We start from the raw sequence: 14,950 nt of genomic DNA, 5'->3' as shown, positions 1-14,950 counted from the left end.
AATTGATAAGGGCAAGGCTGTGGATGTTGTCTATATGGACTTCAGTAAGGCATTTGACAAGGTTCCACATGGAAGGTTGATTAAGAAGGTTAAATCGTTGGGTATTAATGGTGAGGTTGCAAGATGGATTCAACAATGGCTGAATGGGAGATACCAGAGGGTAATGGTTGACAATTGTATGTCAGGTTGGAGGCCAGTGTCTAGTGGAGTGCCCCAAGGATCTGTGTTGGGTCCACTGTTGTTTGTCATTTACATTAATGATCTGGATGATGGTGTGGCAAATTGGATTAGTAAATATGCAGATGATACTAAGATAGGTGGAGTAGTTGATAGTGAGGTAGATTTTCAAAGTCTACAGAGAGACTTGGGCCTTTTGGAAGGGTGGGCTGAAAGATGGCAGATGGAGTTTAATGCTGATAAGTGTGAGGTGCTGCATTTTGGTAGGACAAATCAAAATAGGACGTACAGGGTAAATGGTAGGGAATTGAGGAATGCAGTGGAACAGAGGGATCTGGGAATAACTGTGCATTGTTCCCTGAAGGTGGAATCTCATGTGGATAGGGTGGTGAAGAAGGCGTTTGGTATGCTTGCCTTTATAAATCAGAGCATCGAGTATAGAAGTTGGGATGTAATGTTGAAATTGTACAGGGCATTGGTGAGGCCGAATCTGGAGTATGGTGTGCAGTTCTGGTCGCCAAATTATAGGAAGGATGTCGACAAAATGGAGAGGGTACAGAGGAGATTTACTAGAATGTTGCCTGGGTTTCAGCACTTAGGCTACAGAGAGAGGTTGAATAGGTTGGGTCTTTATTCTTTGGAGCGTAGAAGGTTGAGGGGGGACTTGATAGAGGTTTTTAAAATTTTGAGAGGGACGGACAGAGTTGACGTTGGTAGGCTTTTCCCTTTGAGAGTGGGGAAGATTCCAACAAGGGGACATAGCTTCAGAATTGAGGGACAAAGGTTTAGGGGTAACATGAGGGGGAACTTCTTTACTCAGAGGGTTGTGGCTGTATGGAATGGGCTTCCGGTGGAAGTGGTGGAGGCTGGCTCGATTTTATTATTTAAGAGTAAATTGGATAGGTATATGGATAGGAGGGGATTGGAGGGTTATGGTCTGAGTGCAGGTAGATGAGACTAGGTCAGGGAGAATGGTCGGCGTGGACTGGTAGGGCCGGACAGGCCTGTTTCCATGCTGTAGTTGTTATATGTTATATGTTATATGTTATATGTCAATGCACGCCCCAATCTGGCATAACCACGCTTTCCCCCCATCATTTACAGACACAGCATTCAAAGAATGGAGTTGTAAAGGGATAGTTACAATAAAAGATCTTTACATAAATAGACACTTTGCATCATTTGATCAGCTACAATCCAAGTTCTCATTGCCCAAAACTCATTTCTTCAGGTTCTTACAGCTGAGAAATTATGTTCGACAAAATAATTCGCTTTTTGAGACCCTGCCCGAAGACGACTCGTTGTCTAAAATTTTGCTGGGTCCCCCAGAAGCAAAGAACCTAATCTCATCTTTTGTAGGTATCTTTTCAAACAAACTAGATAAATCTACTTTAAAAATAAAACAAACCTGGGAAGAAGACCTTAACATTGAAATTGATGACGATGTCTGGAAGGTAGTACTGAAAAGTATAAAATCCTGTTCTATTAATTCTAGGCTACAACTGATTCAATTCAAGGTTATACACAGATTACACTACTCTAAGGTTAAGCTGCATAAAATCTTTCCTGATCTCTCACCTTTGTGTAATAGATGCAAGACCGCTGAGGGTACACTCGCTCACCACCTTTGGACTTGTCCAAAACTTCACAACTTTTGGTGTCTTTTATTTCAATGGTACTCCACTGTTTTAAACGTCACTTGAACTCCGGACCCTGAAACTGCTCTATTCGGGTATTCCACAACGCTTGAGAAGCTAGACCATAATGCTCGCACAATCTTGGTTTATGGTATGGTAATTGCCAACAGATGTATTTTGAAACTATGGAAATCAGACTCTGCTCCTCAGTTTGAGACTTGGTTAAGAGAATTAATGGGCATATTACACGTAGAGAGGTTGAGATATGAATTGTCTGGCAACCCTCAAAAGTTCTTCAACATATGGAACCCAGTGCTGCAGCATATTAGGGACAAGTAAAACTATTCCCTCAATGCCACATGCTTTTGTACCTTCTTTGAATCCAGCAGTGAAAATACTGAAATATTTGACTTGTGAAAATTACCTTGCCTCATGTTTTTGTGCTTTTGTCTTTTTTGTCACATTGTAGTTATGTTTTGGGTTTTTTTAAATGTATTTTTATTTATTTATTTGTTTGTTTTTGTTTGTTTGTTTTCATGATTATGTAGGGAAGGGGAGGGATGGGGTTTACTGTTGTTGTTATATGCATTGTAATCAATTATAAAATTTAAAAAATTAAGAAAGAAAGAGAAATAAAGAGAAGGAAGGGATGATTATTATTTTTCAGGTTGAACACACAGCTAGCAAGGCCAGTATTGCCCATTCCCAAAGGTCCTTGAGAATGTGGTGGTAATCCTTGTTAAAGCTTCCTCTTGTTCAACTAAATAATTATGCCAAAGGAAACTATGCACAAAGCATTCACATATTCTGAATGGGATAAACTTGCATCCCATTCAGAAACATTAAACACCTGTATCACCAACATTGCTAAAGAAAGTAATGAGTTCAGAGATCAGGAAACAAATCAAAAGAATGCTGAGTAAAATTATTGTGTACCTTCCATTTGAGACGATGTTACTTCTAAAGTTTTGCTTGCGAGGTCTTCCAGAAGTCCTCCTGCCTCGATGAATTGCCATTTCTTCTGCTTAAGATTGTTGCCTTCCTCGTGTGTCAGCCTCTTATTGAACGTATCCAATTCCTAAAATATATCGGCACATAAAACAGCGAGGATAATTTATTACGCAAATTTAAACAATAATTGAGATCAGATTTAAGGCTGTATTATAACTTTGGCGAAGGCACAAATTTAAAAATGCTGGAGTAATAAATGAAGGAAGGTAACTGATTTATCACTCACTCAACCTGTCATGGCTGAGGAATAAGCCACTGCTCTGTTCTACCTGCACGTTCATGGATAGGTTAGGTTTAGAGGGATATGGGCCAAACCCAGGCAGGTGGGACTAGTGTAGATGGGAGCATGTTGGTCAGCGTGGGCAAGTTGGGCTGAAGGGCCTGTTTCCATGCCGTATGATCTGTGACTCTGACACTGAGCCTGTCATGGCTGAGGAATAAGCCACTGCTCTGTTGTACATGCATATTCTTGTTCCACAGATTGCCAGGGGTAATCCTCATGGATTTGTGAGCATCCATAACAAGCATCCAAAGTTCTTGTATAACAGAAGGAGATTTCAAAGCCAAGCCACTCTGACACACCATGTTTTCAGGTAGTTATTCACAAAATGCTGGAGTAACTCAGCAGGTCAGGCAGCATCTCAGGAGAGAAGGAATGGGTTTCGGGTCGAGAGCCTTCTTCAGACTGATGTCAGGAGGGGTGGGACAAAGGAAGGATATAGGTGGAGACAGGAAGACAGTGGGAGATCTGGAAAGGGGAGGGGAAGAGAGGGACAGAGGAACTATCTAAAGTTGGAGAAGTCAATGTTCATACCGCTGGAGGAGGCCCATGACAGAAAGGTCAGACTGGGAGTGGGAGGGGGAGTTGAAGTGCTCAGCCACCGGGAGATCAGGTTGGTTAAGGCGGACTGAGCGAAGTAATCGTTCTGACTCCCCCCAGAAATTCAGAGCAAATGCCAATGCAAAATTCAGGAATTTGTGAACTTTTCCTTGTTCGTTATCCCTCTAAACATTTAGGTTGAAATACCAATCTGGCAGGTCGTTTGAGATATCACATTTTAAGTGACTTACGAGTTAATTAAGCTTCAAAATACTTTAAGTTAATCCACACTGTTCTTTTTAGAAAACATTGCAATCATTTCCCTCACCTTTTGTTGGGAGTCGTCACAAAGTAATTCACCGTCCAACCTTATTTCAAACTTTATACCGCCCTTTTGAGGAAGAGAAGCTGTACGTTAGTTTTCATTATGAAACATTAGATTATTGTCTGTAAAATACTCTGGATCAGGGATCCACTACAAACAGTGACATACTGCCACCAACACCCAGGAAATATTGACATACTTAGATCGAACATCTAAAGAACAATTCTGAATATTACGATGTGTTTCATTAACAAGGACATAATCATATCATATCATCATATCATATATCATATCATATCATATCATATCATATCATATCACGTCCAAAGACGTACAGGTATGTAGGTTAATTGGCTGGGTAAATGTTAAAAATTGTCCCTAGTGGGTGTAGGATAGTGTTAATGTACGGGGATCGCTGGGCGGCACGGACTTGGTGGGCCGAAAAGGCCTGTTTCCGGCTGTATATATATGATATGATATGATATGATATGATATGACATAATCTTGGAGGAATTACCTGTACCTTGTGTTTATGATCTATTTGTTCATTTTCGGAAGGATGATGATGTTTCAGATCTTTCTCAGTAACCTAGAAAGTGTAAGACATAAGGAACAGTCAAGAAAAAATTCAGATCGGGGGATATTGCACCAAAACTAGCTCAGGTGATGTGTGTTTCCATTGTAATACCCAGTGCTTTATATGTGGATAAAAGGTGGCAGTAGGCACATTGTTCCTTGCTGTTGGTGTCTATGGTGGATTGTCGTTCTATAAGCTGCTTGTACTTTTATATGACTGACCGCCTATGTTATAATTTTTTTTTAACTTTGGTAATCTTTTTATAATATTAAAAATTCTAAGAATTTGAAAATCTAGATGTTAACTTTTTAGAGGTGCCAATGTGCCACACTGAGTGCACCAAGACTAAAACAACACTGACAATATTTAGCTGGTTAATACATACAATGAAAAATGGTATAATGGCGTTCATGTGGTTATGCTGGTGTTCATGTGGTTATGCTTGGCCTGTGCATTTCTTGTAATGGTATGTGCTGGCACACTCTAAAAAGTTAAACATTATTATTGCATTTTCCAGCAACGTGACACGTATGTTTATTGATCATGTCTACAAATACAGCATTGGTTTTGACTCGTGTTTGGGAAGAAGATAACTTGATCAACTGTACAATTATATTTACACATGAACTTCTCAGCAGTTTCTTTTAAATGGCACAACTAAAACTGTACAATTCTGCATCACACAACACGAATAATCAGTACATTTCTACGCGCTCTTTCATTTTTGGTTTCCAATATAGTTACCAAGATAAATAAGGTCAATTACACAGACAGAATATTATTTGAACAGATTATGCTCCTGTCACAATGAAAGCAAGATTGGTAATCAGTATTATTATCCTGATAAACTGATTGTTATATCAGGATTTCTGTGAGTATATTTCAACACAGAAGCTGCAAAACCCATTGTCAATGTGCTCCTGCAACCCTCAAAACCATGGTAGGAAATGTCGTAGGATTATACATATTTCAGGTACTTTAAACATAAACACGTCGACTTTGTATTTGGCACTGTGTTGGCTATCTGTTTTCTGGTTGCTGTTGTGTGTCTGGATACTCAGCTAGCTTGATGACCTGCCACCCGATTCCAGCAGCTTTGGAACGGGAAAGGTTCCTCCCGAGTTACTGCCAGGTCTTTGTGGTCACCTTTTACCTCAGCAGTGACCTCAAACTTTGCGTCTCTCAGTGACCTCTGTATAAACCACATGGAAATTGTATTCCTGGAACTAGGCCTGCACTTTACATAGTCAAAGAACTCTACAAAACGGAAAAGGCCCACCTTGTCCATAGCAACCAAATTAGCATACTGGGTTAGTCCCATTTGCCTGCATTTGGCCCATAGCCATCTAAATTCTTCCTATCCATATATCTGTCCAAATGTCTGCTAAATGTCGTAATTGTATTAACTTCTACAACTTCCTCTGGCAGCTCATTCCAGATATGAAATACCCTCTGAGTGAAAGAGTTGCCTCGGAGGTCTCATTTAAATCTCTCCCCACTCTAGTTTTAGAATCCTCTACCCTAGGGAAAAAGACTGTGAGCGTTCACTTTATCCAAGCCCCTCATGATCTTGTACACCTCAACAAGAGCATTAAGGATTATTGAAAAACAAATGTTGAAATATCATTACTTTTACCAATTGCTTAGTTTGTGAAATATAAATTGATGTACATTGTTGGACCTCATAGATGAACACTGAATGAAAATATTTGAATGCTCTCTGCATTACTTTGAATGGTGAGTGCCAGTACCTGCACAGAACCCTTGTCCCTGCTGGACTCCTGGGGATCAGCCGCTCCGTCTCTGGGTGCTACTCGGTGAACATGATACGTCTCACTTGAAACACTTGTATGATTCTGTCGGGCAAGCACAGAAGAAGGTCAAAGCCAATACATTCACCTATTTATCCCCACAGATATTATCATTCAGTGCAATGAAGATTTATAAGGATATTGCCAGGATTTGAGGGTCTGAGCTATAGGGAGAGGTTGGTCTGGCTGGGGCTCTATACCTTGGAGCGCAGGAGGCTGAGGGGTGATTTAAGGTGGTGTATAAGATAATAAGTGGAATAGATAGGGTGAATGCACATTTAAAATAATAACATTTAAAAACTTTTGTACAGGTACATGAATAATGTTTAGAGGGATATGGGCCAAATGCAGGCAGATGGGACTAGCGTAGATGGGACATCTTGGTCGGCGTGGGTAAGTTGCGCCAAATGGCCTGTTTCCATGCTGTATGACTCCATCCCCTCTTCTCACTGCTACTGTTGGGCAGGAGGCACAGAAGCCATAAGTCCCACACCACCAGATTCGGGAACAGCTACTTTCACAGGTTCTGGAACCAACCTGTACAACTCTAATCCTACAGTATGTTCCACCTTAGGAACAAGGAACGGCAGATGCTGATTTACCCAAAACAAAGTGCTGGAGTGACTCAGGCAGCATCTCCGAAGAAAATGGATAGGTGATGCTTTTGGGCGGGACCCTTCTTCAGACTACTTCTTGCATTGTCATGACCATGGTTTTTGTTTCATTGTATTTTGCACCAAATGTCTTGTTTTTCTTTGCTGTCTTATTTCTTTTGGAAATTTTATGTATAATTCATATATGATTTCTAATATGTCTTAACATTATATTAAAAAATAAAGAAATATTAAATTATGTTTTAAAATGGACGGCAGAGCTGCAGCCTTACAGCGCCAGAGACCCAGGTCAGATCCTGACCATGGGTGCATTCTGTACAGCATTTGTACGTTCTCCCTGCGACTGTGGGTTTTATCCGGGATCTTCAGTTTCCTCCTACACTCCAAAGACGTACAGGTTTGTAGTTTAATTGGCTTGGCATAAATGTAAAATTGTCCCAAGTGTGTATAGGATAGTGTTAATGTGCGGGGATCGCTGGTCGGCACAGAATCGGTGGGCCGAAGGGCTGTTTCTGTGCTGTATCTCTAAACTAAACTAAACTTGTTTTTGTGTGGTGTCTGAGTCCATTGCCTGCGATGTAGCCACAGTAAGATTTTCTACAGCCACAAATGCCACTGGTAAGATCTCATGAGGGGCTGAGTACACAGTGTTGGTCTATTTTCCCAAGGAAGGATGTTCTTAACATGCAAGGTTTGCTGGACAGATTCCTGTGGTGGTGGGACTGGCAAAGGAGGAGAGATTGGGTCAGTGAGACCTACATTCAGTGCGATATAGAAGAGTGAGAGGATCCCTCAAAACCTGTAACAGGATCGGACAGAAGTCCCAACCCGAAACGTTGCCTATTCCTTTTTCTCGTGAGATGCTGACTGAGCTACTCCAGCACTCTGTATCTTTGGTATAAAGCAGCATCTGTAGTTCCTTCCTAACTAATCCCTGCAGCATGGGAAGAAGCAAAGTCGGGTGGCCAAAAGAATGTAATTGAAACTAATGATGTGACAGGTCAAAAGGCACCAACCTGTGTCATGCTGGTTTAGAGCATGGTTCAGATATACCTCAACTTCTGTTAGTGAGCCAATGTTCCCTAACATCAGAATTTAGCAAGTACCATATCGATGTAACACGTGTTCAAACAGTTCAATTTCTCACCTCTTTTTCTTCCATTTTTCCTTTAATTTCTTTCACCTCACACTGATACCGTTGCCTTATTTCCTTAAGCTGCTGGCGATATTCCTAGGAAATAAAATGCCAAAGTTTGAAAACCATATTTCTTCTATGTTAGTTATAAATAATTGCCACTGATTGGCTGAGATTGTGTGCAAACTTCCCAGTAAATAATGTTACCATCCTCAGAAACTTTAAATAAAGCCAGATCTCTGTAACTCCTTGTGTCACAAACATTATGACTGAATACAGTTTGTTCAAGAAGTTTAGTTAGCATGCACGAGGGTGATTCTTTGGTGAGGATAGGAACAACATCTGACTAGTAGAGCCATGGAGATACAACATGGAGCAGGCCATTCCACCCATCGAGGCCAAATTGGTCAGATAGGATTATATTATCCACTTTATCCCCAACTCGCCCCACCATCTACACACCAGGGACAATTTACAGCAACCAAGTTACCAACCTGCAAGTTATTGGGATGTAGAAGGAAACTGGTCCTCCCAAACAGTCACAGGGATATCAGTCTCTTGCACAGAGTAGGGGAATTGAGGACCAGAGGACATAGGTTCAATGTGAAGGGGAAAAGATTTAATAGGAATCCGAGGGGTAACTTTTTCACACAAAGAGTGGTGGGTGTATGGAACAAACTGCCAGAGGAAATAGTTGAGGCTGGGACTATCCCGTCGTTTAAGAAACAGTTGGACAGATACATGGATAGGACAGGTCTGGAGGGATAGGGACCAAGTGCAGGCAAGTGGGACTAGTGTAGCTGGGACATTGTGGGCAAGTTTGGCCAAAGGGCCTGTTTCCACACTGTATGACTCTATAACATGCAAACTCCACACGGACAGCAGAAGGTCAGGATTTAACCAAGCTCACTGGAGCTGAGAGACATAGGCTATATCAGCTGCGTCTCTGTGCCACCCAGAAGTGTTCAGTTCAATTTCTCACTGTGATCCAAGTCAGAAACAAACAGGTTTGTTTGTCGCAGCTGACTTCTGTTCCAACACGATGTCATTCCATTCATGCTATTTTCATTTCATTGATGAGGATACTTGTTACATTTCATTATCTCACTCGGACATCAATGAAGGATGTGAAATCACTCTATAGTTCTCTGTTTCACTGGGCTATTGGAGGATATAAATGTATTGAATCTCATAATGATCTTACTTTAAACAAAGCTTTTGGATCGTGGATTAAAACTATTTATTGCCTTGTGCTCCACACAAATCTACAGTTAATTATATCAGAGATACCACAACGTTTAAGAAACATTTTGACAGGTATGTGGATAGGATAGGTTTAGAAGGAAATGGGCTAAACACAGGCAGGAGTCGACTGTAGATGGGGCATGTTGTTTGAAGTGGGCAAGTTGGGCGGAAGGGCTTGTTTCCACACTGTATGACTCCACATACAGATAGGAAAGATTTAGATAGTAAATGGGACTAGCCCAGTATGCCAACTTGCTTGGTGTTGTCAAGGTGAGCCGAAGGGCCTGTTTCTGTGCTGTACAGATAGACACAAAATGTTGGAGTAATTCAGTGGGACAGGCAGCATCTCTGGAGAGAAGGCATCAGTGACGTTCCGGGTCGAGACCCTACACTCTATACAATACCACAATACAAACTGGTTTCCGACTAAATGTTACACCCTAATTAATTTTGATTGGGGCATGGTGCCAGCAAGTTTCAGAACATAGCTCAATTACGTTGACAAGCCGTTCCTTTCCACTCTGAGCTGACTGCTGCTGAGCCCGTAAACACCATCCATGACACGGCACTACATGCACCATTGAGGGGAAATCCTGCAGCACCTCCGGTGGTTTACCTCATCGTCTGCTTCTTTCCTCTGTCCTTGCCTCTCAAGATGGTGCCCGGCTGGTGAGTCTGGGTACTGTACTCGATGAGCAGTGGCGTCTGACGATGCTGGACGTATGCCCTGTAACACAAGGTCACAAAACCCCTTTCAATACGACACAGAACCAAGACAGCCCCAATCAGATCAATTCCGACTGCAGACTAACCAATTGTTTCTCTGCCTTCATCTTATACTGTTGTGCTTCCAGCTTCCTTTGGATGTATTCTTCGTGAGCTGCCTGATGCCTGAAACAACACAGTGATATTTGTGAAAGTCTGTATCTATCTGATTTACATTGCAATAGTTACTTCTCTCGACATCACTAAAATTATATTACTTTCATTTCGCAATAAATCAAATGAAAATCTGAAAGACGTTGGTGAGGCCACACTTGGAATATTGTGATCAGTTTTGGTCAACCTGCTATCAGAAAGATGTTTTTATGCTGGAAAAAATGAAGAGAAGATTTACGAGGATGTCACCAGGACTCGAGGGCCCGAGTTATAGGGATAGGTTGGGCAGGCTAGGACTTTATTCCTTGGAGCACAGGAGGGGTGATCTTATAGAGGTGTTCAGGAGGATAGACAGGGTGAATGCACAGTCTTTTACCCAGAGCAGTGGAATCAAGAACCAGAGAATCAAGGTTTAAGATAAGAGAGGAAAGATTTAATGGAAACCCAAGAGACAAACTTTCACACACAGGAGTTACAAGGAGACTTCTCATTTGTGGTCTGTTCCAGTTTGAGAAAATATTTGTGGTCTGCTCATTCAACATTTACTCAGAAGAAACCATGAGGGCAGTTCTTAGTTGACTTCTGAGAAAATGGCAAAGCGTGATTTTAAAATGCAATTTAATCTTTTCATTCAAAGTGTTTGATTTTTTACAGACACAGTTGGTAAAGAATAGAGCCAATGTACCATCGGATTGGATCATGATTCACACTCTGCCTGTAGTCTTCAATTGAGCAGTTGAATTGGGGCGCTGGTGAAGCTAAGTGGCCTTTATTTCTCCTCTCTAAGTAATCCAGATAACCATGGTAGTGCCCATACCGTCCATTGGCCTGATGACACCACGGCTTCACAGGTGAGCGATTGTTTAATTGCTGTGGGGAGGGGTAACAAAGTTATTTTACTTATTTATTTTTAACAATAATTGTATCCCAACTTCAAAACTTAACTTTGTCAGAAATTAAATAAAGCAGTTGCAATAAGCATTCAGGTACAGCAGGCAGTGAAGAAAGCTAATGGCATGTTGGCCTTCATGACAAGAGGAGTTGAGTATAAGAGCAAAGAGGTCCTTCCGCAGTTGTACAGGGCCCTAGTGAGATTACACCTGGAGTACTGTGTGCAGTTTTGGTCTCCAAATTTGAGGAAGGACATTCTTGCTATTGAGGGATTGCAGTGTAGGTTCACTCGGTTCATTCCCAGAATGGCGGGACTGTCGTATGTTGAAAGACTAGAGCGACTAGGCTTGTATACACTAGAATTTAGAAGAATGAGAGGGGATCTTATTGAAACATATAAGATTATTAAGGGATTAGACACGCTAGAGGCAGGAAACATGTTCCCAATGTTGGTGGAGTCCAGAATCAGGGAACACAATTTAAAAATAAGGGGTAGGCCATTTAGAACGGAGATACGGAAAAACCTTTTCACTCAGAGAATTGTAAATCTGTGGAATTCTCTGCCTCAGAAGGCAGTGGAGGCCGATTCTCTGGATGCTTTCAAGAGAGTTAGATAGAGCTCTTAATGATAGCGGAGTCAAGGGGTATGGGGAGAGGGCAGGAATGGGGTGCTGATTGGGAATGATCAGCCTTAATCACATTGAATGGCGGTGTTGGCTCGAAGGGCCGAATGGGCCTGCACCTATTGTCTATTGTCTATTGTCTAAATCATTTAAATCAAAATCCCTCCCACACAGGGGTGGGGAATGATAAGGTTGGAGGCTGTGGAGGGCAGACCGCCAGAGGTGGTGAAATCAGTGAAAGTCTGGGAGATGATGGCCTGGTGCTCATCTGTGGGGTCATGGTCCAGGGGTAAGTAGGAGGAGGTGTCTGACAGCTGGCACCCTGTACTCAGCACGGTGGAGGTCAGCCTACCAGACTACCATGGTACCTCCTTTGTCGGCGGGTTTGACAATAATGTTGGGATTATTGCAAAGCGAGCGGAGGGCTGTACGTTCAGAGGGGGTGAGATTAGAGTAGGTAAGGGGAGTCAAAAATGGAAGATGATTGACGTCCCGCCGGCAGGCACAAAATTCTTGAATAACTCAGCGGCATCTCTGGAGAACATGGATAGATGACGTTTTGGGTCAGAAACCTTTTTCACACTGAAAGTAGAGGTGGGGAGGGGGAGGGGAAATGATTTTACTGAGTAGGATAACAGGCTGGAGTTTGGGCCACACCTCCTTCAACTTCTTATAACATAGAACACAGGACAGAACAGCACAAGAACAGGCATTTTGGCCCATAATGTCAATGCCAACCAAGATGCCAAGTTAAATTAATATCCTCTGCCTTCATGTGATCTATATCCCTCCATTCCCTGCATATCCATATGTCTGTCTAAAAGCCTCTTAAACACCACAAATATTTCTGCCTCCACCACCACCCGTGGCAGGCAGCGTTCCAGACACTCACTACCCGTGTGTGAAAACACTTGCCCCGCACAGCTCCTTTAAACTTTAAATCCTTAGCTTTCATGTGAGTATAATCAGACTCTTTTCACTGTACCTTGACATTTGGCTTGTTGAACGCTCCCAATGGCTTCCACCCACAACGAGCCGGTACCTGTTTCTTATTTACACGTGGCCTTCCTGGGTCCTTCACCTCACATTTAGCTCTCTGCATCTTCGGGGCTTGAAGGCAATGACATTAACATGCACAGGGATGAACACAATTAGCAACTAATATATTTCCAAACTCTTTGCGGTAAATTTCAATGCATCAGTTCTCACAAAATGTTGCACAACAGGTTCCATAAGAGTCAAGATTGTTTAATTGTCCGAGGTACCAAACTATGAAATTCTTACTTGCAGCATAACAGGTCTGTAAATACAGTACTCATAGATAAAACAATAAACAAAAAAAAGTTCAATCATTTTTTTAAATCCCAATGCAGTATCCAAACAGTATTAATCTGCAATCATTTTTGAATACCTTTAAAGTTTTGAAGTTATACGCTGGTATATAGGTGTGTAAACGTGCATGGTCACTGTTAGCAACTCCTGGGTTGCATGTGGTGTCCTGCACGTTAGAGAGAAGTCTCAGAGAGGGAGTCCCTTGTTACTGTGCTGCTGCATTCTCCAGTGGCCAAAGGGGGAGACGGAGGTCACATTGTATTCGCCATAACCCAAAAGCAAAATTTACAGCAAGCGACAGCCTTTGGCAACTGAAGACATAATTAAGACAAGTAATTTTTTTACATGGTTTTGTTAAATCAATGGCAATCATAATTGGAAGTCTGTGAATGTGATATCAATGTTTGATGCTACCACACAGCCCAAGAGTACACCATCCCAGCCTCCATCTCCATCTCCCAACCCCACTTCTCTCTCCATCGACCCAATCCAATGAATTCTTACAGGGAAAAACACAGTGCTGGAGTAACTCAGCGGGTCAGGCAGCATCTCTGGAGAACATGGATAGGTGACATTTCGGGTCGGGACCCTTCTTCAGATTCTCTGTCTAAAGAAGAGTGTTGACCCAAAATGTCATCTATCCATGTTCTCCAGATATGCTGCCTGATCTGCTGAGTTACTGCAGCATTTTGTGCTGTATTTTGTAAACCAGCATCTGAAACACTGAAGCCCATTTTGGTTGGAGATAAAAGCAATGCTCTACCTGGTCTTGGGACAGCTTTAGCAGGTCTAGGTGATGGTGACTTCCTTCTGTGAATGACCGTGTGGCTAAATTCTTCCTTTAACAGCTGGCATTTTGTGGTTAGAAACAGACAAACAGAGAGGATATTGTTTATTTTTCAGACAGGAAGTATGACCAAAATCTTGAAGGAACAAGATTCCATTCAATACGATTTTATCTTCCCTCACACAACTCTTGTTATGATTAACTCTTTCAGTTTTGTTAAGCAGTTTCAAGAATATTTTTTGATTGTCATATGTCCCAAAAGGGAACAATGAAATTCTTACTTGCAGCAGCACAACAGCCATGTAAACATAGTATTTGCTTTCTAAGTAATAATATAGGGATGTTCATGGAAGCGCATTACTCAGTTAATTGCGTTAAAATATTACGCAATAAAATATAAAAGATGCCATCCCGCTGCTTTAGGACCTCGAGATATTAGCATTTTTAGTTTAAAAAGGACAATGGATAAAACTTAAGTGAAAATCAAAGTGCTGGAGGAACCCAGTGGGTGAGGCAGCATCTGTGAAGGGATAGACAGACGACGTTTTGGGTTGGGACCCTTCTTCAGACTGATGACATCTGTCCATTCCCTCCACAGATGCTGCCTCACCTGCCGAGTTCCTCCAGCACTTTGTGTTTTGCTCCCGATTCCAGCATCTGCAGTCTCCTGTGTCCACAATAGATAAAACTTACTGCAGATGTACTGAAAGTAATTTACACTTAAATAAAATGTAATAGAACTAAATCTTACCTCAGGGCTTAGGTATCTTCCTATACGCTTTTCTAAGAATCGCTTTTTTAATATAGAATTGATGGACGGTCGATCACGGGGATTAACTTTGAACAGCTGAGCCAACAGGATCTTCATATCATAGGTGTATCTGGGATGTATCGGAGCATAGTAGCCCCTGCAGATCTTCACCACTAACTGATGCAAATTACTGCCCTCAAACTGGGGAAAAAACATTTACTGAAAGCTTTCTCTCAAAAACATGATGAACATCATACAAGTAATCTCATTCTGCTCAGCCTTAATGCATTGTTACAGATGTGTTCATCCTTGACTCAGTTTTACTTTTAATCTTG

At 41.8% G+C, this 14,950-nt stretch overlaps 1 protein-coding gene across 3 annotated transcripts in view; it reads right to left on the bottom strand.

Annotated features, from left to right (window-relative positions):
- The window catches only part of nek5 (NIMA related kinase 5), a 38,631-nt gene that overhangs the window by 9,498 nt on the left and 14,183 nt on the right, over positions 1 to 14,950 (bottom strand). For all 3 annotated transcript variants that reach the window (XM_078402864.1, XM_078402865.1, XM_078402866.1), the window contains 11 exons: positions 14,616 to 14,816; positions 13,841 to 13,925; positions 12,731 to 12,855; positions 10,917 to 11,101; positions 10,165 to 10,243; positions 9,969 to 10,079; positions 8,120 to 8,203; positions 6,299 to 6,403; positions 4,494 to 4,559; positions 3,974 to 4,036; positions 2,751 to 2,892 (listed from right to left, as the gene is read on the bottom strand). In XM_078402864.1, the coding sequence (XP_078258990.1) occupies positions 2,751 to 2,892; positions 3,974 to 4,036; positions 4,494 to 4,559; positions 6,299 to 6,403; positions 8,120 to 8,203; positions 9,969 to 10,079; positions 10,165 to 10,243; positions 10,917 to 11,101; positions 12,731 to 12,855; positions 13,841 to 13,925; positions 14,616 to 14,816 (1,246 nt within the window). The remainder of the gene's footprint in view (positions 1 to 2,750; positions 2,893 to 3,973; positions 4,037 to 4,493; positions 4,560 to 6,298; positions 6,404 to 8,119; positions 8,204 to 9,968; positions 10,080 to 10,164; positions 10,244 to 10,916; positions 11,102 to 12,730; positions 12,856 to 13,840; positions 13,926 to 14,615; positions 14,817 to 14,950) is intronic.

Source organism: Rhinoraja longicauda, chromosome 7 (assembly GCF_053455715.1).
Source record: "Rhinoraja longicauda isolate Sanriku21f chromosome 7, sRhiLon1.1, whole genome shotgun sequence".
In the NCBI taxonomy this organism is placed as follows: domain Eukaryota; kingdom Metazoa; phylum Chordata; class Chondrichthyes; order Rajiformes; family Arhynchobatidae; genus Rhinoraja; species Rhinoraja longicauda.
The sequence above is the reverse complement of the archived record's forward strand: the minus strand, read 5'-3'. Positions and strand labels throughout refer to the sequence as shown.